Source organism: Ailuropoda melanoleuca, chromosome 1 (genome assembly GCF_002007445.2).
Source record: "Ailuropoda melanoleuca isolate Jingjing chromosome 1, ASM200744v2, whole genome shotgun sequence".
In the NCBI taxonomy this organism is placed as follows: Eukaryota; Metazoa; Chordata; class Mammalia; order Carnivora; family Ursidae; genus Ailuropoda; species Ailuropoda melanoleuca.
Genome location: NC_048218.1, coordinates 75,044,319 through 75,070,338, shown reverse-complemented (window position 1 = coordinate 75,070,338; position 26,020 = coordinate 75,044,319). Strand labels below are relative to the sequence as shown.

Below are 26,020 nucleotides of genomic sequence, written 5' to 3'. Positions count from 1 at the left end.
AGGAACACATCTGTTCCTTTCTTCTTTACTTTTCTCGCCAGTTTTCACAGGTTACTCTCCTCATCTCTTTTCCACCAAGCCCTGCCCCAAAGCCATCCTCCCCAGCAAACTCAGTCTACAAACAGTTCATCCCTCCCGCCAACCTCTGACTCAAAGCCCTTTATTTTACAGATAACTAAAATACCCTTGCTAATTTTTTTTTTCTTCTTTCCTTTTTTCCTTTCTCCATTCCCAGATTCAAAAGTCAAGGAGCTAGGGCAAAGAGGGAAAGGATCTAGGCCACTGGAGGGCAGGTCAAAACCCATGAGGGGCGCCTGGGTGGCACAGCGGTTAAGCGTCTGCCTTCGGCTCAGGGCGTGATCCCGGCGTTATGGGATCGCCCCACATCAGGCTCCTCTGCTATGAGCCTGCTTCTTCCTCTCCCACTCCCCCCTGCTTGTGTTCCCTCTCTCGCTGGCTGTCTCTATCTCTGTCGAATAAATAAATAAAATCTTTAAAAAAAAAAACCCATGAATATTCCTCATTTTAATTTTTCATCTTGTCAAATATGAATTTTAGTACTTTTATTATCATTATGAGTTTAGGTACGTTCCAATTACTTATTAAAAAAAAGGAAGAAGAACCTCACACATTTGTACACAGTATCTAGACAGAAGATCGGTATAAGTGGCCTTGGAGGCCATCCTCTCCAACACGTTTAGACGGTGCATCTCCCGACTGAAAGCTGGCAGGGAGGGAAAGGGAGAGACTCTGGCTACTGCTTCTCTGCCACGCATTGGTCAGCCAGCACCTCCTCACAGACTCGGCCACCTCCCATTAAGACAAAGGGAACAAACAGAAGGCATCCAGGGCCACACTGCAGTACCCTGTAGTCCAGCTCGCTGGACTGCCTTCCTGCAGGAGGTGAGAAGCCCAGAAATGTGGAGGGGGACTGCTGTCGGATGGGGTGACTGCCAGAGGACACTGATAGGAAGGACCTCCGTGAAGACCCAGAGGCCTGGACTGAAGCTTGGGCAACAGTAATTCTTGGTATGGTGAGAAGGCTTAAAAAAAGCCTTTGCAGCCCTAGTCTTGGCTTGGCAGTGGGCCCTCTTCGCCCGGGGTCGGGAATAGGTTTGCCTAGGTGGGTTGCCTGGCGTCAGCTGAATGTAGAAAGAACTGGGGCTGATTGTGTAATAGTTGAGGAACAATAGGTTTGGGGCCTTAAAATGGTAGAGTAATAAAATAGGAAGGAAGTTTAGTGATTATCTAGGAATCCAATTACCTTCTTGTGCACATTGGGGAAAAAGAAGCTTTGACAGGAAAAGGGAATCCCCACAAGTTCCCTAGCCAGTTAGTCCAGACGGAGAAAAAAAATATGGATCTCACCGTCAAGGGCTTTTTCCTCTGCATTACTCTTCATGATTAGAAATACTAATTTGGTACAGGACGCAGTGAGAAGCCACAGGATATTCCAGTAAGGTGAGAGGAAGGTGTAGTGATCCATCTTGCTTTTAGAGGTTCAGCTAGAACGTTGTTTCATCAACGGCTTCTCCACAGCACCTGGAAGGCGACTCCTTGTTTGCCTCACATGCCCAGACTTCCCTCCCTGGAGATAAAGAGGAGTCAGCTGCTCAGGTGATTCCGATTTGCTTATCCCCCCACGAGAGCATCACCAGCACTAGACACCAATGTTGCTTAAAGATGCCAGACATTAGAATCTCCTGCGGGACTTCTAAATTTTTCCATAATACTCCTTCCCAGATTCCATTCTTCAAAATTCTGATTTAATTGGTTTGAGGTAGCACCCAGGCATTTGTATTTTAGCCCCCCAGGTTTTCTAATGTGTAGCCAGATTTGAGAACTAGGAGGCTAGAATAAACCTGAGAGCTGAAGCGGGGACGGGGATGGGAGCACAGAAGTACAGGCCTGAGGAAGACAGTCTGTAGACATGTGACTGAGGACGAGCTAGGTCTAAAGAGAGCTGTTGCTCAAGAGAATAGGAAAGCGGGAACAAGAAGCTGGTGGGCCTCTTTGGGAGAGTAATGAGGTTCAAACACGCTCAGGCGGAAGCACTTTGGAAGCCTGATTAAACAAAGACAGCCAGACTCTAGAAGGAAGTCTGTGGAGACAGATCTCACTACAGGCTCTAGACTGAAGTGCCTTTGGTTTCCTCACCAAGAAGAAAGGACAAAGGACAAGTGACTCCGAGGAAAGTTTTCTGAATTGGCAGGTAAAGAAAAAATAATAATGGGCCAGTTCTACAAGAGGGAATGTGTCTTACTGTTGGTAATTCTAGAGCCTTCGACCTTCAGATAACAAGGTTAAAAATCTCCTGTAAAATGAATGATAGTATCTTTGGACAAGAGGGCCTGAGAGATCACTAGGGGCAGCCCCCTCATTTCCTCGAGGAGGAACTTGAATCCCAAAGAAGAGCAAGGACTTGAGTAAGATCACCTGGAAGCCAGGGTTCTGACCTCCGCCTGTCCCTGGGACAGCCAGCACAGTGTGAGAGGTAGGAGCACAGGCTCTGGAGCCAGCCTGCGGAGTTTGCTGCCCTCACGTACTGAGTGTGTACTTCGGGTAGTTACTTATGTTCTCAGTTGCCTGATCTATACAATGAGGATTAACAGTCAAACTTCATCATGGGTTGTTGGATAGATGAACTGCGTTAATATCCATAAAGCATTTAGAATAATGTCTAGCATGTAGGATGTGTTAAAAATTTAACCGTAATTATTACACCATACTGTTTTATTTAGCTGATAAAAACACATTTCAGTGAACGAAACTGTGATAATACCTTGCCTGTGCAAGGATATTTGGAGAAAATTTAGATTTATCAAGATGCTCCATTTTCGATAAAAACTTCAAAGGGATTAGAATGTAGGTGAACCCCCAAGCCCTATCTTTGCACATGCGGTTTCTTTAAAGTGCAGATTCTTGAGCCTCAATCCAGATGCTCTGAAACAGAATCTTTGGGAGGCAGGGCCCCGGAATTTGTATTTTCCAAATGTGGGTCAGGTAGTTCTGCTGAACTTTAAAGTGTGACACCGACTGCCCTTTGCTGAGGAAGTGGGACAGCCTTCCATGGTAAGATCCCAAGGCCTCCCCTCTTGCTTGAGGTAGGTTCCGTCCCCTTTTCCCTGTTACAGATATGGAAATTGAGGCTTAGAAAGGCAGAATAACTTGTCCATAGTTACCGACTTTGCAATTAACAGACTAGAGACTCTGAAACCAAATCCTTGATACTCCAGACCCACCATCCTCCCACATACCATGTGTTTAGTTTTCTTATCTGTAAAATGGGATAATATTGGTATTTGCATCATAAGATGTGAAAATTAATGCATGTCAGGCATATTGTAGAGATCCTTGTCCATAGAAGCAACCGAATATTCACTATTATTTCTGCTCTAGATATTGGCTTTGTTATGTATACTCCACTTTCCAATATTTCTTTCTACAAGCATTTGCTTGACACCCACTTGGTGCCTGCTACTGTGTCAGACTACTGAAATAAACAAACGGTAATGTGAACTTTGTCTCCAAGAGCCAACTGTTCCATTAGAAACTATAAATAAGAAACTGTACTATAAGACAAGACGTGATCAGAAAGAACAAAGAGCCATACTGTCTTAGTAAAAACAAAATGTATCTACCAGAAGCCCTTAAGAAATATGTCATTCTGAGCAGTTCCATTTTCCAGATAAAATATACTCTTTAAATAGCATTTTTTTAAAAAATGTTGGAAGGTAGATATTTCTGAGAAAAAGGCATACTTCTCTTTTTAAACGAAGAAGAGTATGTGCCATGTGAACTCATTCAGGATCACCATTGGGGACCTTTTTCATTGGGTTATCATCACATCAAAGTCCTCAGAAGCTTCTGAGGTATACCTGTCTCTTTATTCTTGTGCTTGTTTTGTATTGTTTTTTTAATTTTTCTCTTTCACTGTTGCAAGACCCACTCCCCCACAGAAATCATTGTGACCTATCAGAAAGAATAAAGACTCTGGAAACAATTTGATCTGCATTTGTATACTAACTCTGCTAGTCTGTGTGAACAAAGGCCATTCATAAATTCATTCAACAAATATTTATGAATGTCCCATTATTATGCCAGGAATTCTTTATTTATTGGGATATGAATGTATCTTTGCATATCTCACATATATGTAAGTTTTTGTCTTTGGGAGGCTATAATGTGGAATTTTCTTAGCTATTCGTAACATAATTTCCTCACATCTTTAAAGTGGAACTGAGGCAATGACTAACATTGCAGTGTTAGGAACTTTGGGTGGGGGTAGTTGAAGAAGGAAACAGTTAGAGATAGTATTCCAATTCAGGAAAACGCCTATGCTCTTATATTCTGTATTAACAAGCATTAGGGAGCACTTCCAGGCACTGTTCAAGACCTTGGGGATGCAGCAGTGAACAAGGCAATCTGCTCCCATTGAGTTTACATTCTTGTGGGGGGAAACTGACAATGTACAAGTAAATATATAATACAATTTTAGATAAGTGATCTGAAAAAATACATATAGAAGTCGAAAGAAGATGAACCAGAGGTGGGAGGGTCTCTCTCTCTTTTTCTCCTGGTTCTTCTCACAACAATGTTTATAAATGTGTTGCTTAAGACATAAATCCTTATGATCTATTAATTAAATATCAGACATTATCATATCCCGTTCAGAAAAAAAATCTCTAAAATTCAAGGTTTCTTATTATATAAAATTTATTCCCTCCCTTTAGCCAATTTGTATGTTTAATTTACTTAGAATAAAATTTACCAGGACAAATTATTGAAATAGGCATGGCATAAGCAATTGTTACATTGAATGTGAAGGGATTAGATAAACCTTAATGTGAACTTTATACACAAGATGGACCCTGTAAAACCCTTTTGTAGAATGGGTAGAGCAAGGTCCAAAGGAAGTAGAATGAAGATAACAGAGAAAATGAAGGGACTTAATGAGGATCAGGAATAGCAAGATAATTGATTTTTAATGTTTAAAAACTTCTATTTTTTATACCACCAAAATCTTATCACTTGTTATGATAAAATAAAATACATCTTAAAAATTCTAAGTTAAACTTTTCAGTACCAAGACTTGGGAGGTGAAAATATATGGTGCCCTTACTTTGAAGGAAGCCAGTAAGCTAATTTAGCAAGTTGGTGGGGGTGGGGTGCTCCAAAGAATTTGTTCTTGAGTTCTCTCCTTCCTGTCATACTTGTTTTTTTTAAATTTTACTACTAATACTTCAACCCTTCACATATATAGCCAATAAATATGTAAAATTATTTTGCTATAAATTGTAGATGATATTTAGAATAAAATGTACAGATTAGGCAAATTTATATAAAAAAAACCAGATTATCTCTTACTATTCAATACAAATGTCAACTCACTGTTACTTTCTTTGTGGGTGGTTCATCTAATCACTCCTAAGAATGAGGCACAAGAGCTGGACGTGCCACTGATTCTTGGAATATATGACCTTAACAAGTCTTTAATCAGCTATTCAGCTGCAGAATATTGACAATAATATCCATTCTATGAATTTGAGCCACATGCATCTGCTATATCTCACCATTTTTGACCTCCAAAATAATGATTTCGTATGGTTCAGATGATACAGTTCAGAATATGACTATCAAATGAGATGTATGTGGAAGTCATTTCATACTGAACTATAACGAATGTGAAATCAATATTTATGTAGCAATAAAATATTGACCACTATGTGTGTGAGATATGTTCTCTGAATTGGGTCACCATCCACATTTAAAATACTTATATATTAAGGGAGATGATTAGGCAAATACATAAATAATTACAATACAATTTATGCACTGAAGCAAGGAAAGAGAAGCTTTGACTGGATGTGATGATAATTTATCATCTTCTAGTGTTTGAATATAATAAATGATCAGGTAGTAGTCTGTAAGCATTCAGGGTGAGAAGCATATCCTTTGGGCTTATGTTTTTTTTGTTTGTTTGTTTTTTTCATTGATCCAAGATCATTTCTTATTTTTAGGTCCACCTCTGATTTCAAGTTGCTTGTCATTCAGTGAGTTCTACGCTGAGCAAATTGTAATTCCCCTCCTATTTTATACTCCCCAATATAATTGGACACGAGAAAGTTTCTCCAACTTCACAGAATACTAAACAATTTAAACTATAATTTGCCTTAAAATCTCAGATCTTTCATATACATTAGAACTTGGCAAACTTTTTTTGTGTAGGGCCAGACAATAACTGTATTAGGCTTTTTGGGCCACATGGTTGCTATTGTAGTCCTTTCAGTTATGCTGTTGTTCAAAAGCAGCCATATATAATACATAAACAAATAAATTTGGCTGTGTCCAATTTTTTTTTTCCCAAAAATAGGCAGTGGGCCAGATTTGATCCATGGGTGGTAATGTGTCCACAACTGGTTTAGATGAAGGATTACACTGCAGATCCTTAAGTTGCCTTCCAGCTATGGGACTTGGGATGGAAATGTGGAAGAGATTTATAAAATCTTTGAAAATCAAATATAATAATTTATGTATATGTCGGCATGTACATTTTTTTCTTTTGTCCTCTTCTTTGGATTTATTGTGTGAGGCTGTTGCTATGACCAGATTCCCAAAATAGGTCTATGAGAAAAGATTGAAGGCCACTATACGTAGAGTATTTTCTGAATGAATCAGATGAATTTCTGGAGGTTTTAGGGCAGTGAAACTTTCTTCAATTTCAAAAACAACTCAAATGTGGTGGTGACATCCTCCTCAACTGGCATTGCAAGATCATTCTCACTGATAGAGAGATCCCTGTCTTTATCCATGGCCTCTATTCTCCAGGTGGACTAGGTGACCATAAGGTCCTCCAACCCTGAGACCTTCTGGTCTCCTATTTTTCTCCAAAAAGCACTACTTTTATTTTCCCCCATTTTCTTAAGTTTATTTTTTGTCTAAATTCTGTTTAGCACATTCCTCAATCCTACGAAAACACATCTGTAGATTTGTATTTCCCCATAGTCCTTCCAAAACTCTATGCTCACATATCTGAGTCATGGTTGCTACAGGAACTTCCTATCAGGTCTTCACATTGGTGCAAAACCCTATCATATCCAAACCCTGATGTCATGGTGATTACAGCTATTCAAATATCTCCTAAATTCTAATTCAGAAGCAGGTTATAGATAAGTTCCCTCTGTGTAAGCTTGCATGTGTCTGTATTTGCATGCTGTAATGTTAAAAAATGGCATTCAAGCAAGATGGACTCAAGTCTCCTCTATCATTATCTTCTACCAGATGCCAAATTCTAAATTGAAATGGATCAGACTATTAACTGATCAATTGATTATAGGAGAGTGATGTTGGATGATAACTTTTTTTTTATGTTCATGGATTTAGAGAGACTGCTTAGTTTACAGATAGGTTTTTTTTTTTAAGATTTTGTTTATTTATTTAGAGAGAGAGAGCAGGGGGAGGGGCAGAGAGAGAGGGAGAGAGAGAATCCCAAGCAGTCTCTGTGTGTGGGTTTGATCTCACGACCCTGAGATCATGTCCTGAGCTGAATTCAAGAGTGGGACACTTAACTGACTGAGGCACCCAAGTGCCCCACAAAAAGTTTTAATTATCCACTTTCTTGAGAGCATTGCAGAGGGACCCAGGATGCCCTGGGTTTAGCACTAGAACTCTGTGGGCTTCCTGTGGGACTGTGAATATAATCCCTGGGAGTCCTTATTTGTAGAAAGAAAGTATGGGGATGAGAAATAACGCCATTTTCACGTTTGGAGGGGAGTGGTTGTTTTTTGTTTTTTGGGTTTTTTCCATAAAACTCTGTGCTGTAAAGAACCAGGAAAATAGTAACATGGGCTTTGACTCCCAGTTCCTCATTTGTTAGAGGACCTGTGTAGACAAAATGGAAACATCATTTCAACATGTGTAGATTATAATAGAATTAACGAAGAACAAGAATGCTTAAAACATGGCAAAGTGAGGAAGTAAACTCAAACAATAAACAAAAAATAGTCTAGTATCTTAGTCCATTCAGGCTGCTATAATGAAATACCATAGATTGGTGGCTTATAAACAAAAGAAATTTATTTTTCATGATTCTGAAGGCTGGGAAGTCCAAGATCAAGGTTCTGGCAGATTTGGTTCTTGTGAGGTTCTGTTTCCTGGTTCCTAGATAGCAGTCTTCACTCTCTGTAATCTCACATGGTGAAAGGGGGGAGAGAGCTCTCTGGGGCCCTTTTAATAAGGGCATGAATCCTATTCCTGGGGGCTCTACCATCATGACCTAATCATCTCCAAAGGCCCCACCTCCAAATACTATCACATTGGGGATTAAATTTTCACCTATGAATTTTGGAGGGGATGCAAACATTTAGTGTACCCTTTCTAGGGGAGTTGAGCTTTGTACTGGATGGTAGCAAAAGGAAAGATTATGACCTGGGGGAAGATGATGGAGTAGAAGAGGTCATAATTCGAAAAGACTCATGGCTGAAAAGAAACATCCTGTAAGATATAGCTGGCTGAATAATTTGGAAAAGAGCATCTGCCCAAAGAAATGAAAAGGATGAGGGATGAGGTCTGATTAGATTTTGTCCAGGGCACAAAGATGAGTGATTGTAAATTCTAAATCATGGAAGGAGTAGCCGGATAAAAATGCTATTTAGTGAAGACTGATGATTACACATCAGTTGGGAGAGACTGCTGACAAATGCAATGAGGGCAGGAGGAAGGTTCAGTGGGCTGGGGGTATAAGAGATGGGCACTACAGTCAGAGAAATCATTACTTTTAAAGCAACAATTGGTTAGGATAGAAAATGGGACACAAAATATGGGACTTATTGGATTTGGTACTTGAGAGAAAAAAAGATCACTCCCTCAGAGTTAGTAATTGGTGAGTTGACACTAGATATATAGACTTTGATAGGAGAATTGGGAGTTTGGTATACACAATAAAGGATTATGGCAGAAGCAAGCTGTGGACAATCAGCTCTTCAGACAGGTGGTAGTGGGAAGAGAAAAGTCTTCTGAATATGAAAGGAAAGTGACCTAATTATGGCAGAATGGAGGATAAACAGATATTGAAAGATACAAAGGAGACTTTCTTAAGAATTTAATTAATTAGTTCAGTAATAAAATATAAAATGAAATTTCTTATTCAAATTGTGGCAAATCAATATTTCAAGGCATAAGATATTTCTAAATGCATTTTATCCATCTAAGTTTTCTTTGCCAGGAGTGAAGGTGGCATATGAGTTTGATGATGGGGTGAATGCAGAGATAAGGAACAGACTGGTCATTTTTCAACATGAAGTTGAAAAGGAAAGAATTCCATTTAACGAAGGAAAGATGTTAATGGACTTGAGTTAGATTATATAAGTAGCTTTCTGGAGGTGGACATATCTCAGGCATATGAATAAATTTACTCCTCCAGGGCTCTCAGCATTGTTGCATGCAATGATGGGGCAATTTATTAAGGGGCATCAAGGTGCTCTTTGGCATCCCTATAACAAAGTGTGACAATTAATAATCATAATGGTTATCATAATAGCAGAGTAAACTGAAAATATAAGAATGTTTCCAAACTAAAAATAAAAATAGAATTATGTGATTTGTAATGCTCCTGAGGCTAACTGGAAGACTTGTTCTGGGGAAGATCCAGAGAGGTTGGTAATAAAGGCTTAGGAAATAATTTGTTGGATTGACAGATTAGATGGATGGATAGATGGATATACAGAAGAACAAGTCAGGTTCAGAGTTTTAAACCACTTCTAAGAACTGGGAACATTCCATAGTATTTGAGTGTTCAAGTCCCCTTGGAAAACAATAGGGACCTCAGCTGTCTTTTTTCTTACCCTACATTTGAGAGTCAACTCCTATCAATATTGAGAATCTGCAGAAAGAACAGATAATCTGTCAATATCATTCACTGACCAATACTTGTTTTTTCGACACCGTTTCTTGCTCATTTGAAGGAAAAAGGGTAACTCTTATGAAGAGACAGAATTAGTAGGAAATTTTGTTCTTTTACAGAAAAAATATTCTTCTAACTATGAAAAACACCTCATATTGCTCAACTTTTAAGATGAATGAAAATTAGAAAATTAGAAAAAAATATATATATAATATATAACATATAATTTAATAAAGCATGAGCTTTGAAGTCATTCAGTCTTAAATTTAAAGCCCAGCTCTATCATAAATAAATAAATAAATAAATAAATAAATAAATAAATAGCAAGCCCCGTTCTATCATTTACTAGCTGAGTGACCTTGAACAATTTCCTTATCCTCTCTGAGCTTAAAATTGTCATGTGGAAAACTGGAAAAGCAGGCCCAGTGAAGTGAAATCCTGTCATAATCAATGGCAATCCTTTCCTGCCAATCACCAGGCAAATAGAGCACAAACCAAAATGAATGGCCCACGCTGGCTTTTCTGTCCTTTAGAAGGTCACAGTCCAGTGGGAAATTAGGAGCACAAAAGGTTATGACAAAAGGTAAAAATTAGACAAACATTGAAGGTGTTCTATTTCTGGCACTGAACTATGAAAGACTTTCAAAGGAACAAGGTACATGTCTCATTCATCACTAAATCCCCCACATAGCCTTTCACATAATACTCAATATATGTATTGTTGAGTCATTTGCACATAAGCCTTCGACTAAAACACATTATTAGATGCGTATAGCAATAAATTCACAGAGGATTTTTTAAAATCTGAACAATTTCACTACACTGTTTTTTTAAACGGCTTTCAAGAACACAGATAATAGTAAAATAATTAGGAAGTGATCAGAATATTGAACAGTCTGCCTTCATTACCAGTATTCTAGCATGGCAATGGATATAGGCTAAATTTTTCAGGTCTCAGCCTTAGTTTCCTTGTAAAATAAGGTAGCAAGACTAGACAATCTTTAAAGGCACAACCGACTTTGACATTCTATGTGGGCCTCAAAGGTTTAGATTCATATGTGACCCCCTCTTTCCAAGTCTGAGCACAGTTACTGAGGGGGCACCTCATGTCTGCTTTCCCAGAGTTCCCCATGCCACATACTCTCTCTACCAAAAGGAATGACATCCTGTCAAAGGAGCCTTTGAGTCAGGAAGTCCAGGAGCAGCCAGTGAGTTTCTGGTCTGCATCACTACTAAATGCTGTTTTATTTTGTTAAGTGAGTTAGAGGATGTTTAATCAGATGTACTTCTACTCTCATAGTATTAAGTTTGGATGTTCTAAAAGGGAGTAAGGAGGCTTTAAATATCCAGAAAATGATAAATATGGGAACTGTTACAAGAGGCCAAGTGTTGGGTAATTCATGATGGAAGTTAGTGTCTGATGCATCAATTTATTCTTCCTGGACCGTGGCTGAAGACCTATGTTGCATATAATATAGCTGGGGTGAACTGGTTCTTTATAGATTTTAGCTTTCCGTCTATTAAAGAAGAAAAAGTAGGCTAGATGGTCTCAGAGAAGTCTATTAATTCTAAAATCTATTTATAATATTAAGATTGTTTTGAACTCTGAAATATTAGATCTGGAGTGCTGAAAGAAACTTAATGCAGGAGATTTGAGTGGTGACTGGGGCAGAACAGGAAGAGCAGGAGGGAATGCAAACTATTAGCAGATACCTTTTGGGGTTTTCGGGTCACTTCTACAGAGTAGGATTCTTTTTTTTTTTTTTTTTTTTTTTTTTTGGCTAAGTTAATGCAAAGAGTATAGGATAGTTCATCCATGAAAAAGTTGAAAAGAAAAAAAAAGTGACTTGAGACTTCCTATCTTTGGCTGTGACTGATTTGACAAAACCATTTGAACAGAGTGATTGTTCCATAAGTAAATTGATACTGAGATTCACCCAAAGGCAAAGCCTCTGAAGATAGGATTTCCCTGACTCTTCCTGCCCTGTGGCACTAGCTGATCTCCTTCCTTCCTTTCTCTCTATAATGTTTTCCATTTTTATTCAGAGACCAAGAATCAATTCTCAGTTTGCACAGGAGAGACCTTGAAGATCCTCTCACTAAGACCACTGATTTTAAATTGTTAATAGAACCTGTTCTTCAAGTGAAATCTTTCTCGGAACACTAATACACTCAAGATAGGCAAAAGTCAGACTTGCTGGTGGTAAGGAGTGTCTAGAGTCCCACCAGTAGGGACATTTCTTTACATCTGGTGAACCCACTGAGGTACCAGAAACCCTAGAGTTTCATGAAGCCAACTTGAAAACCACTGATCTATTCCAAACCCCACTCCCAACTTTTGTAATCAAATCCTCTTAAGGCTTGAGGTCCTGGAGTGGGAGGTGGGGGTAGGGGAGGGGCCGTCGTCCAGTTCAATGTAGCAAGCCCAAGATAGAGGTGATTTAGGAGAACAGGAGAGGTAATAGGAGCACTGTTTGGGACTAAGGACGCAGAAAGAGAAAGAACAATTTGAACTGCTGAGAAATGAGGGATAATTCAGGTTTAATATAATTAAAACTTATATGTATATATATATTATTAAAACTTTAATTTTAATAAAATTAAACTTTTGTGTGACCCTTTTACAGCTTTAAGAAGCTTTTCAAATTAATCAATTAATTAGTTCAATTCAGCAATTATTTCCTGGGTACAAATTATGTACTTGATCTAATCCAACCAATGTATTGATTACCAGGCACTGTATGGAAAATGTGTAGCACGTTATTTCAAGTAAGCCTTTCAACCACCCTATGAAGGAAGCATAGTTGAAGAAAATAAGGTACAAAGAGGTTAAGTTACTTGACCATGACTTTACAGCATGTCAGTAGTAGAGCCAAAATTTGAACCCAAGTCTGTCTCACTTCAAAACCCATGCTCCTTCCACTAAAACCTCAGGGAAATATAAAAGTAGGAAATTCAAGGAGATACGGGCTTTGCCTTCAAGTTACTTAAAATCCTCTATGCTCGATTAATTGTTGTACAAGTAATATAGGATGGATTAGCATTAAAGAGACACAACAAAAGGCCAGGAAAGTTTGGAGAAGAAAGATTATAGGACCAGGAAATGCTTTGTGGGGAGCAAATCCCTGAGGATTGCATAGCATCTCTGAGGCAACAGAGCAGAAATGACTATCCCCATGTCACAATCAAGGAAGCTGAAGTTCATGGAGTTGGGGGGCTCATCCACGGTGTTGCAGATGGTTAGTGGTGACATCAGAGATACAGGGAAGGTCTTTTAGGAGTCAGAGAGAAACTAGAGAGAAAACATGAACATAACATAAACAATGTCTGATTTAACCTTATTGCTAATAAGTGAGTTTGTCCCCATTTTCTCCATCCCGACTTCTGCTAGCATCCGGTTGTCTTCCCTGGGCTGGTGTAACCACTTTGCGCATAAACTGATATGCTCTTAAACCTTTCTTCCACACAGCTTCCGGATTTATTGATATGAAATGTATTCTGTCAGTCTCATCCTTCAAATTCTTTAATACTGCGAGGGTGGATATGCCAACCCACACATGTGATCAAAAACTTGTGTAGAACTAAATATATACACAACATATACACGTGTGCGTGTGTGCAAATGGGTACAAGTAAAACTAAGAATTTCTGCATAAGATCAGTGGATTGTAGCAGTATCAATATCCTGGTTATAATATTTTTAAGGGTTTTGTAAGTTGTGACTTACCATTGGGGGAACTGCATAAAGGGTGCATGAACTCTCTGTCTAATTCGTTACAACTGCATGTAAATCTATATTGATCTCAAAATAAAAAGTTCATTTAAAAATGTTTTGCAAAAACTAGAAGTACTGAAATACTTTAGTTTCTTTGAACATAGCATACAATTTTCTTCTTCTCTCCCCAGCTCTGTTTTCCAGCATTCTCTGCCCCAGATTTTAACACTGTGTTAACAGAGTTGCTTCCAATTTTCTCACATACACCAAATTATTTTCCATTTTAGTATTTTGTTTATTGCTTTTGCCATAGACTACTCAGTCATATCATTAATCCTTACCTGGCATAGCTAATTTCTCTGGATTATTTAAGGCTCTTTCTTTGATCCCTCAGATGAGATGATATATTTTATCTTTGTACTTTCATGGTGTTATACACACTCTTACTATATTTATTAGAGGTTTGGTTTCTTGTCTTACCTTCTATACCTTCTAGAGAGTGAAACAATCTTATTTGCTTTTTATTTTCAGTGGCCTTTATTCTTGCTAGTAAAGAATAGATTCTGTCTATGTGTTTAACTTGAGTCAATGAATGTGCTTCTCCATATAGTTTGGAAATTATCAACAATAAATCTGATGCTATTATCTTCTATTATGTAACCAGACCAGAGTATTCATTTGCAAATTTAAGATGATTGACTATCTTAGTACACTATTTATTAACACTTTACAGTATTAACAGTAATGATTAAGAGCTTAGCTAATTTCATCCTAGGGTAAAATTAGTCTACTGATAATCACAGTCAATCATAGACTGAGATGATCTGTGTAGATAATATGCAGACTTGGAGACAGCATCACCTGAGAGAGCTGATGTTTTCCTTCACATATATAGGGATCAGGATTATATATATATATTTAAGTAAAGGCAAACTTGGGGACCCAGCAATGAAACGGAGCAAACAGAAATGGTATTCATTTGCAACGTATTCAGATGTTTACTTATCCTTTAGTCTAACATAGAATTTTACACTCCAGTTAAAAACCACCCACCCACACACACACATCAAAGTAAGTTTACCAGTGATTCAAAAAAAAAAAAAAATTCTAGGTTCAGAGGTTTGCATTTATAGTCCCTGGGCACAATGCTAAGATGGAAGTTATGAGAGAGGTGATTTTACTGCGGGTGAAATTTAAATTTTCTGAACTCCCTTCTGTTTTCTGATTCTACTTTTTACCTGTTGGAGGCAGAATGGACAGATAATCAGTTGAGACATTTATAAAACGGGTTTAATAATAGGTCACCCTGGCTGTCAGACTTAATGAGGGAATGTTTATTTTCTTTTTGGAATCTTCAGAACATAGATGCTGGGTAGTGGAAGTGTAGAGTGTAACAACACTATTAGTTACAAAAGAATTTGATAGAGGATGTGATTATCCGACTTCATGGCAAAATGGGATCCCTGACACTGCCCAACAAAACACCAATCATGCAACTTCTAAAATTTGCTTTATATGCCTGCATGGTTCTGAAAATTCACCTGAGATTTCTTGGTTGAGTATGCTTTAGTTTTGATATTCTATATCGTAAATACAGAAACTGTAATTCTAGTTTCATTTTTGTCCTCTTAAGGTTCGTAGAAACCCCAGCTCATTTCTCTTGGAAAGAAAGTTATTACCGATCCACTATGTCCCAGAGCACACAGACAAGTGAATTCCTCAGTCCAGAGGTCTTCCAGCATATCTGGGATTTTCTGGAACAGTGAGTATCAAAGAAGCCAAAACATGTTGTACTTGAATTATTATAATAGGTAAATGGAGATTGTAAAAATATTGCTTACTAGGGTATGTTTCTAGAATCAACAAAAACTAGTCAATATTGTTGGACAAATTTATATCTTCCAATAGTATTTCTGTGTTCAAAACTCAGGACAGGTTTATTCAGTTTGCAACACCAAAAGATCATTATTCCAAGGTGGTATAATTTTGGAGGATCAGAAGGGCTCTCCTCAAACCATAAGAGACTTTTAATCATAGGAAACAAACTGAGTGTTGCTGGAGGGGAGGGGGTGAGGGAATGGGATGACTGGGTGATGGGCAGTAAGGAGGGCACATGATGTAATGAGCACTGGGTATTACATGCAACTGATGAATCACTGAACTCTACCTCTGAATAATAATAAACTATATGTTAATTAATTGAATTGAAATTTTAAAAAGGTGGAGAGGCTCTCCTGCCTAACTCCAAATAACTTCTCCAGTGATTCCCTTGATGCCCAATATCTGTTCCTTTTGCTGAAAGACTCTTATCTGCTGTTGCAGTATAAATACCCCCTGAGAAGGTAAAATACTAAATTTTGTTGGCCATTCATCCCTTACTAGGAAAATTATTATTATCTCCTTTATCAAGATTGAGCTTGGATAAGTGAGTAAATTCAGGGGAAGAGAAAATATCAGAGTATGTGATACCCTACAAGATAGGGTATAAAATACTCAATTCCTGATACATCCTTTCTCTCCCATGTTCCACCTAGCAATTCTCTGACAAGGGCATGGATCATGATTCCCACTGTACAAATAAGACTTAGATTTGAACTGTCTGAGATGACACATTTGGCATGTGGTTGACCCACGATTCGAACCTAGAGTTTCTAACTCCAACCAATAAGCCTTGCCAACTTTGAAACAGAGAGAGTTCATTGTTATTAACTGGGTGCTTGTGTTTTAGTCCCATTCCTTGCCTAACATACTTTTGTTCATCCTTTATGGTAGGCCCATATGTTCAGTTCAGCCCATTGACTTGAACTTTGTGGATGAGCCATCAGAAAATGGTGCAAGAAACAAGATTGAGATTAGCATGGACTGTATCCGCATGCAGGACTCGGACCTCAGTGACCCCATGTGGGTGAGTGGCAGGAACTTCTCCTTTAATCTGTGGGGCATGCCGTCCACATCTCTGTGAAGTCTGTGTATTTCGTGGGATATGAAAAGGCAGGCGGTCCTGAATGGGCAAGGCCATTGGGCAGAGTCAATGTGGTCAGCAGAGAGAAAATTAAGTATTTGTGGATTTTGAATCTTCTGCAACTCTTCTTACTGCATATGCTTCTGATGGTGTGGGGAAGGTGGGTTGGGAATAATCCCTTACATTCTTTATCTGAATTGTTTCTTTTGTCTATCCCAATTTGGAGAGGGTGGTACCAGTCCAGGGTTTTATGGGAGGTGGAGTTCAAGTCCGCACCAGAGTCTACATCTGAATTCTATCCAAATTCTATCTATACCATGACAGACTGCCTCTTTCATGAACTATCCTTCTTAAATAAAGGAGGAGGAAGTGAATTCGATGTGAAACTAGGTACAGATATAAGTACCTAGTAATAGAATAAGGAGAAAGAAGGTAAGTAATACATAAAATAGTATTTTTTGTGGGGGTTGCTTTGCCCCTGAGTAGTCACTCATGACCTTAGGCTTCAGTTTCTCATTTGTAAAATGGGGAGACCAGGAGTGTAATAGGTTAATAATAATAAAACACTTTTCTGAAATATTTAGATGAAATTTTCTGTATTTGTGTAGTACATAGTGGTGGGGGGCTTCTTTTTGTCTTGTTTTTTTTTTTTAATTATTATTCATTCACCATACAAACCCTGCTTTTTCTGTAAAACACACACACACAACTCATACAAACAAATCCTTCTAGAAAAATGGGGGGGGGAGCTAGAAAAATGTGGGGATTTCATAGATCACATGTGGACATGATTTTGGAGATCACTTTAAAAATACCTTGCCTTTCTTTTCTGATAGAAGATTTCACTGGAATTTTCACTCTATATTTTTTGATCTAGACTGTACTTTGTTTTTTTATTTTTTATTTTTATTTTGGGAGAAGGTGTTTCAGGAAAGTGAAGAGGAAACAGCCAAAAATTAAAATTGTAACTTTGCAAATATACTGATGTTTTGCCATTAAATTGATAAAAGGAAAATAACTATTCTTCAGTGGCCCCTTCCATTCTAATACCAATACTATTCTCAGTTATCTTCAAGCTAGTGAAAGGAAACTGATGGATAAATCCACAGGGAAGGTCCCTCAAGGCCTTGGAATGTATACAATTAAACCTAAGTAGGGGTAAATTCTGATTTGACAGCGACTTCGAAATTAGGATATCTCCAGTTCACTTAATAATATCACCTCTTGATAGGTAGCACAAGCCTAGGCAAACCTATCTTTTATATTCTCTTCAAGGATTTTCTGTTCTGATTTCTGAACTCATAAAAGCAAGCGAATTTATATAAAGCTTGAAATGGAGACTCAAGCCTTTTTATTTAAGGTTTCTACTCTTGTTTCACACACTTTCACACACAGAAGCATGTGGCTTCTAAATGTGCCATGCCCTTTCTTTTTTATATATATATATTATTATTAGAAATTTTCTCCTTAGGAACATCTTAGTTTTTTTGTTTGTTTGTTTTTGTGTTTGTTTTTGTTTCCCCCTCTAGCCAACTCCTATCTATCCCTCAACAACCAGTTTATCCTGTCTTCTCTGGGACAACTTCCATATCACTATTCGCCCCCTGTGTGAGTTAGAGTTCATTCCTCTGAAGCAACATAGGTCTATTTTTAGTCCTATTACTTATTATACAATATTATCCTTGTTAACGTCTCTGTCTCTCAAGGGGACTGGGGCCGATTTTGTCATGCTCAGTATTTGTTACAGTAGCTGTCACATAATAGACCCCCAGGGAATTTTGAACTCCTGTGAAATGAGACTTGGAAGTTATCTAAAAAAGTCAAAAAGTTCTCTTTCAAGCAGTCCTGTCCAAGAGAACTTTCTTTTAGTGATATAAATGTTCTATATTCTGTACCATTCGATGCAGGACCCACTAGCCACATGTATCCTTTGGGCATTTGAAATGTGGCTATGCCACTAAGGAACTTAATTTTAACTTTAGTTAATTCAAATTTAAATGACCACACATGTGTCTAGTTGGTAGATTATTGGGTAGCACAATTATAGAATATCCCCAGTCAGGGGACTGTTCTCTTCTTGAACATTCACAGCAGCGCATTTTCCTGTCCCCTTTGCCTCTCATATTCCTTCTTTTGTTACTATGGCCTGTCCGTGTGGAAAATGTTACACTGTTTAGGTACGTTATCCTTTACTTCCACTGTTTTCTCAATTCTTCTGGAAACTACCCAGATTTGCTGTTTGACCAAAACTTTAGTCATTTAAAGTCCATATTGGTGCTTTTACAAATCATCTAAAGGAAACTTCAGAGAAATCCTAGTGGAGTATCTGAGTGTGAGTCATGGAAGCTCTACAATGATGTTAGAAAAAGGGAAGAATGAAGAAGGGGAGAAAGCCAAGAAACTACATAGATACCATTGCCCTCATGATAAGTGTCTATGTAAAAATGCACTGCTGTGTGGATTGCAGGTTACTGTTATTTAAGAAATACTGATATTTAAGAGGATTATCGATTTACATTCAACATTTTTTCCCAAGTGTCAGTTATTTATATATATATGTAAATACTTGATATTGATTCTTTGAAATAGATTTTCAATAATGCTGCTAGGACTGACCTGATTGAAACAGAGTGTGTGTTCAATTTGAAATTGATCCAGATTTTCCCATTATAATTCTAAATTACAAATTTTTGAAACTACACTTTTCTTAAGCTATCAATATTTGATGATGATTAACATATTTGATATTTTATTTAATCTTTCCAATCACTTTGTGAGATAGAATTTATTATTGCTGTTTTATAAATTAATAAATCAAAGGAAAAAGGGCTTAAATGACTTCTCTAGGATGCCATTTGCATTCTAGAGCAGTGTCAGTATCCTACCCATGCTATTGGACTCGATCTTTTCTCATTTTTCCTCCAGGGTACTGTATTTGAGAGGAACTTGAGCTCTATTTTTTCTTAAGTACCTGTCTGTTCTATGAGATTAGGGATGCCTGTGTGGAGAAACTGCTCTTCCCTCATGAGATAGTCCTATAGTAGAGTCTTTACACTTTTCCTCCTCTGAAGAGGCTCAGGTCACCATCAGTAATGATGGTTGATAAAACAGCCGTCCCATCACTTATTAGAACCTTCAAGCCTGAAATTGTTTACCACTTAAATTGAGGGTAACACAAAATCAGGAAATAAGACCCAGAAATTTTGCAAGGAATAAGGGATTGAGATGATTCAGGAAAAGCTGGAAAACGAAATGAAATGTGATTTTTTTCCCCAGTGATAGGTATTTAGGAGCAACGATATTGAAAGAAATCTACAAGTTGAGGGAGAAGGAACTTGAGGACATAAGCTTGTCTCTCTGTGGTTGTTGCTCTGTTTTTAATATCCAAAGAAGTGAGACATTGCTAGTAAGTTATAGTTCCATATGAATCCTGTGTCTTCTCTTGTCTTACGATCATTCCAACATCCTCATCTATGTCCACGTGTAGAAGACACATAGATGGGAATACATAACAGTGACAGTCCTCAGCAACAGGAATGGCAAAATGGTAGACACGCTCAGGATCCTAGAACTAGTATTCTGGTTTGGAAAGTAAGAACTAGGATCCTCTTAGATTCTTAGTCCTTCAAACAGACAGCTCTTGCTACTTGGTGGCATATTTTCACTTTTCTTATGTATAGGTTAATAGCTAAATAGTTCTGAAACTCTGCACATAAATTACTTTCCTTTTGCATATAATATTTTAAAAATTTGGGATCTCCGCCAAGTACGTTCTCACTATGCAAGAAATATGAATCTGTGGACATGAAACAGCATGTCAGGTTATTGAGGACAGAAATCTTGAAATTGAGAATGGCATCCTATTTTTAATGATTTTTTGATACAACCTTCACCCTAGTAATTAGTCATGAAATGGAATCATAATGTTTTGCTCTGATTATTAACAAAAGGAAATTTGAATTGCAGAGAATGTATGTGCCTTCTTCATTAAAATGATTTTAATGTCACTGAAGAATGAGCTACATTGAATTAGCAAATGAAGGTGAATGAGATTTCCTAAAAATTTTTCATAATTTGGCCTATGTTTCCAAGATCCTATTGGCTTTTGATTCTAATGTCTAATATATTCCTTTATATCTCAGCCTTGCCTTATTTACAAACTGTTTAAACATGCCTGCCATATCTTCGAGAGGGAGATAAGGGCATCAACACTTAAGTGTTCTCCCGGAATGATTGATGGAAAGTACATAACATTTATTTTTGCATTTATTTGTTCTTTGGGCTTTAAACTAAGCCCTATTTAGTTGAATTGGGTTTTTCCCTTATGATTTGAGTGGCAATTATCTAACACCATCCATTTTTTGTAAATTCTTACTGTAGTTTCCCAGATATACATGAAGAGTCTTCAGCTCTTCAGCTCTGCATTTCAGAAGAACAAATAAGTGTGTTCGCGTTTTGGAAAGGCTTAGGCCCAGCACCAAACATACTGCCCTACATCTTAAATGATCCAAGATTCCCATAAGATCTCAAGTATATATACTAGATCTAGCCACAAGCATTTCCTTAGTACTCACTGCATACTATGTTCTTTGTGATACAGATGAACAGATCATGGTCTCTAGCTTTGAGAACACCATAATACAGCAAATGAGACCATGTGTACAAAATTACTCATATGTATGTATTTTTTTAAAGACACACACAGAAGGAATGATTTATTGTGCCTGAGAAAGACTGGCAATATGTTACAGAGTGGGTGATTTTTATTTAGGCCTTGAAATAGGAGTCAAATTGATCAAAACAGGGAAAGGAAAAAAGGTCCAAGTTTCAATAACTATTATGAAAACGATTTATTAAAAAACTATAAGGTAACATGCAGAGGTTTTAAAAGAGAAGATTTAAACATTTGGCTAAGGAGGAATTTCTATAGAAAAAAGGACAAAATTTGAAAATTTTATATATATATGTATATATATATATATAAATTTGAAAAATGTATAACACATGGCAAAGGTTTAATGGCCCTAATAAACTAAACATTTAAAAATTAATAAAAGAAAGATAAAGTCCCTGCTCTTTGGCAAAGAGTCTAAGTACTTCACAGATGTTTAACAGGCATAAAATGTTCAGTCTCTCTAATAATAAAAAAAAATTATGATTTACAACAATGGGTTTCATTGGATATCATCATAAATTGTGTCATAGATTATCATCTACCTGGTCAACAAAGATTTAAATGATTGATAATATCCAGTGTTGATGCTATTGTTGGGCAACAGAATCTTTTCACTTTGGGCAGGAATATAAATTGATGTATTTGGAGGACAATTTGCCTCTTCGAATTTATTGAATTTTAAAGGTACTTACCCTTCATCCTTACGTGCCACTTCTAGGAATTTTCTTCACAAAACAATTTAAAATATGTAAATAAGTATACACACACACACACCGATACACACACACACACATACATACCACATATATACAGAAATGAAGGTTTCATTGCAGCATTGTTTATAATATCTGTAAAATGATAAGACCAGGTAGAATTTTGTAGGCTTTGAAGGTTTGGACTCAGATAGGAAAGAAACTACAGTTTAAAGCAAATGAGGGTTAAGCTCACCATTGAGAGATGGTATTAGCAATTATGATGCATGGTCATTTTCATCTTGCCAGTTTTATTGTTCATGAACCTCAGTGTGATTTCTGTGTTTGTGCTTTGTGTGAGGTATCTTTATGTTCGGGGAAAGATTATGTAGAATTGATATTATTTCTTATGAAATGTTTGGAAGAATTTGCTAATGAAACCATCTGGGCCTGGATATTTCTTTTTGGAAAGCTCTTTAATTATAAGTTCAGTTCCGTTAATTGTTATAGAACTATTGAGACGATTTATTTTATCTTGGGTAAGTTTTCATAAATAGTGGTTTGTAGGGGCACCTGGGTGGCGCAGTCGGTTAAGCACCCAACTCTTGGTTTTGGCTCAGGTCGTGATCCCATGGTGACGATCTCACAGTCGTGAGATCGAGCCCCGCGTGGAGCTCCACACTCAGCGTGGAGTCTGCTTGAGTTTCCCTCTCCTTCTTCCTCTGCCACTCCTGCCTGTGCATGCGCATGTGCACTCTCTCTCACTCTCTAAAATAAATAAGTAAATCTTTGAACAAAAAATAAGTAGTGCTTTGTAAGGAATTGGTCGATTGCATCACAGTTTTGAATTTTTGTATGCAGAATGATTAGGAGTATTCCCTTACTATGTTTTTAATGTCTGTGAGATCTGTAATATCTTCCTGTTTCATTTCTGATATTGGTAACTTGTGTCCTGTCTCTTTTTCTCTCGGTCTAGAGATTTATTAATTGTATTGGTCCTTCGAAAAGCCAGCTCAGCTTTTTTGGTTTCATTGTTTTTCTCTTGTCTTTCTGTTGTCGACTTTATTATTTCTGGTTTTATTTTCTTCTGCTTCTTTAGGTTTATTTTGCTCTTCTCTTTCAGGTTTCTTAAGTTGAAAGTTTATATTGTTGAGTTGAGATCTTTCTTGTCTTCCAATGTTAGTATTTACGTTTATAAATTTCCCATGAAACACTGCTTTAGTGGCATCCCCTAAGTTTGATATGTTGTATTTTTATATTTTTCAGTTTAAAATATTTTCTGATTTCTCTTGAGACTTTCTCTTTGACCTGTGTGTATTTACAAGCATGTTACTTTCCAAGTATTTGGGTATTTTCTGCTATCTTTCCATTACTGACTTCTACTGTAATTCCATTATGATCAGAAAACATACTTTGTATGATTTTAATTTTCGAAATTTGTCAAGGTTCACTTCATGAGTCAAGATATGTTTATCTTGATGAATGTTCTGTGGGCACTTAAAAAGACTGTGAACTCTGTTTTTGTTGGAGGAGTGTTCTATAAATGTCAATTAGGGCCCATTGGTTTATGGTTATGGTATTATGCAGTTCTTCTCTATCCTTGCTTATTTTCAGTCTACTAGTTCTATTGATTACTGAGAGATGAATATTGAAGTCTTCAATTCCAATTATGGTTTTGTCTCTTTCTCCTTTCAAGTCTGTCTGTTTTTGCTTTATATATATTGAAACGCTATTTTTAAGTGTATTGTTTTTATCTTCCTGGTGAATTGATCTTTCTGTCATTATATATTTCTCTTTATTCCTGGTGATGTACTTTGTTCTGAAGTCTACTTTGTTTTTATATTAATGCAGCCAATCTAGCTTTTGAGTAATGCTTTCACGGTAAATGTTTTCTTCATCCTTTTGTTTTTAACCTATATTTATCATTATATTTGAGGTGAGTTGCTTCTACAATGTATAGCTGGTCACTTTTTATCCATTTTGGCAATCTCTATTAGTTGGTGTATATATATAGTATATGATATAAATACTCACACACACACACATGCACACACACACACACATATATACCATTTGTGTTTTGTGTGTTCTTTCCATTGCTCTTTTGTTTTCCTTTTCTCTGCCACTATTTAGATCACTTGACCTATTTTTAGTATTTTCTTTTAATTATTCTATCTTAGTTTTGGCTATATTTCTTTGCATATTTTTAATTGTTTCTCTAGGGATTTTCATATTCATAATTTCTCTTAGTCTATTAAGAATCAATATTTTACCACTTCAAATGGAATGTGGAAAACTTACCACAATATTGGTTTCATAACCCTCCCCAATGATGTTATAGTTATCATATATATCACATCTATGTACATTGAACATTCCATCAGGCAATGTTATAATTTTTGCTTTCAACTGTCAAATGTATTTTTAAAGAACTCAAGAGAATAAGTCTATTTTATTGACTAGGATATTTATCATTGATGTTGTTCTCCTTTCATGCTAAAGTTACAATTCTGACTGAATACTATCAGGAAGAATAGGGAATTCCATGTATGGTTTTGTTCATCAGAATGATTTTTTTCAAAGAACAATAAGTACTTATATTTTCTAAGCAGGACCATAAACCATTTCAGAGCTCTAATTTGTTGAATTTTTATTGAACATAAATTTATAAACTTTCCCTTCATACCTCCATCAACCTTTTCTCCTTCCCTGCCTCCTCACACACATACACGCATGCATGCAGACGCACACACTGACTTATCATAACTCAATATTAACCGCATCTATAGATGTTTTGTCAAATTGTAGAACCGTGTCAAAATTGTTTTTGATATGCCAGTTGTTTTGTCCTCATTTGATAAATTTCATTCTTCATATGTGTATATATGAAGCACACATACTGTGAACAGAGTATTCTTCAGTAAATCACTCTAGTCAGGCTGTAAGGGGCTGGTTAACAACATTGCTACATGAGTCATTCAGAATTCTCAATTTCCCTCCCTACGTGCCTCCTCCTGGCTCAAAATGTAGAAGGGGTATGATCCTTGGTATGTCATATAAACAGCAATTATTTTCTGTATGTCTGGTCTCCCAGGCATCTGAGATGCATAATGTCTGCCAACTCTAAGTCTGACACCGATATCAAGAGCTCACTTAAAGGCAGGCAGCTCTGTTTTCCTTACCTTCTCTTCCTACTTGGTCTCCCTCAGGCTTCCAAAGCCACCCTCACATCTCCACTACTACCCTCTTTTTGTTCCTCCCATGCATTCCCTCATTCCTTTCCAAGTGTCCTACTTCTCTCCCATCTCGACTTCCTCCTCATCAGATCATCCAGAAAAGCACTATAGTTCAGTGTAGGGAGACTTGATGAAATGTTGTTTTTTTTTTTCTTGTTTTTACTTTAATGACTACATTCTATTTAATAGGATTTTATAGTTTATTACTTACTTTAGAATTATGACATAAGATTTTTAGCCAGATGCACTGTGGTTGGAATTTTGTCTTTATCAGTTTTAGCTGTGTGAACTTGATAATCTCTATGAGATTCTCCTCATTTTTATGGATAGACAATAATACCTATCATTGGCCTCAGAGAATTGCAATGGTTTGTTTCATTATCTGATTTGTTTTCATTCAAAGTTCCTGGTGTATAAAAATATGATCATTTAGGGGCGCCTGGGTGGCACAGCGGTTAAGCGTCTGCCTTCGGCTCAGGGCGTGATCCCGGCGTTATGGGATCAAGCCCCACATCAGGCTCCTCTGCTATGAGCCTGCTTCTTCCTCTCCCACTCCCCCTGCTTGTGTTCCCTCTCTCACTGGCTGTCTCTATCTCTGTCGAACAAATAAATAAAATCTTTAAAAAATGATCATTTAAAAATTATTATTTTTGTTATTACTTGTCCATCTATGCTTCTTTTTTTTTAAGATTTTATTTATTTATTTGAGAGGCAGAGAGAGCACAAGCAGGGGAAGAGGCAAAGGGAGAGGGAGAAGCAGACTCCCCACTAAGCAGGGAGGCTGACATGGGGCTCCATCCCAGGACCCTGGGATCATGACCTGAGCCAAAGGCAGTCAC

At 37.2% G+C, this 26,020-nt stretch overlaps 1 protein-coding gene across 5 annotated transcripts in view; it reads left to right on the top strand.

Annotated features, from left to right (window-relative positions):
• The window catches only part of TP63 (tumor protein p63), a 228,766-nt gene that overhangs the window by 72,888 nt on the left and 129,858 nt on the right, over positions 1-26,020 (top strand). For all 5 annotated transcript variants that reach the window (XM_019794738.2, XM_034661184.1, XM_034661180.1 and 2 more), the window contains exons 2-3: positions 15,250-15,378; positions 16,389-16,521. In XM_019794738.2, coding sequence (XP_019650297.1) covers positions 15,250-15,378; positions 16,389-16,521 — 262 coding nt within the window. The remainder of the gene's footprint in view (positions 1-15,249; positions 15,379-16,388; positions 16,522-26,020) is intronic.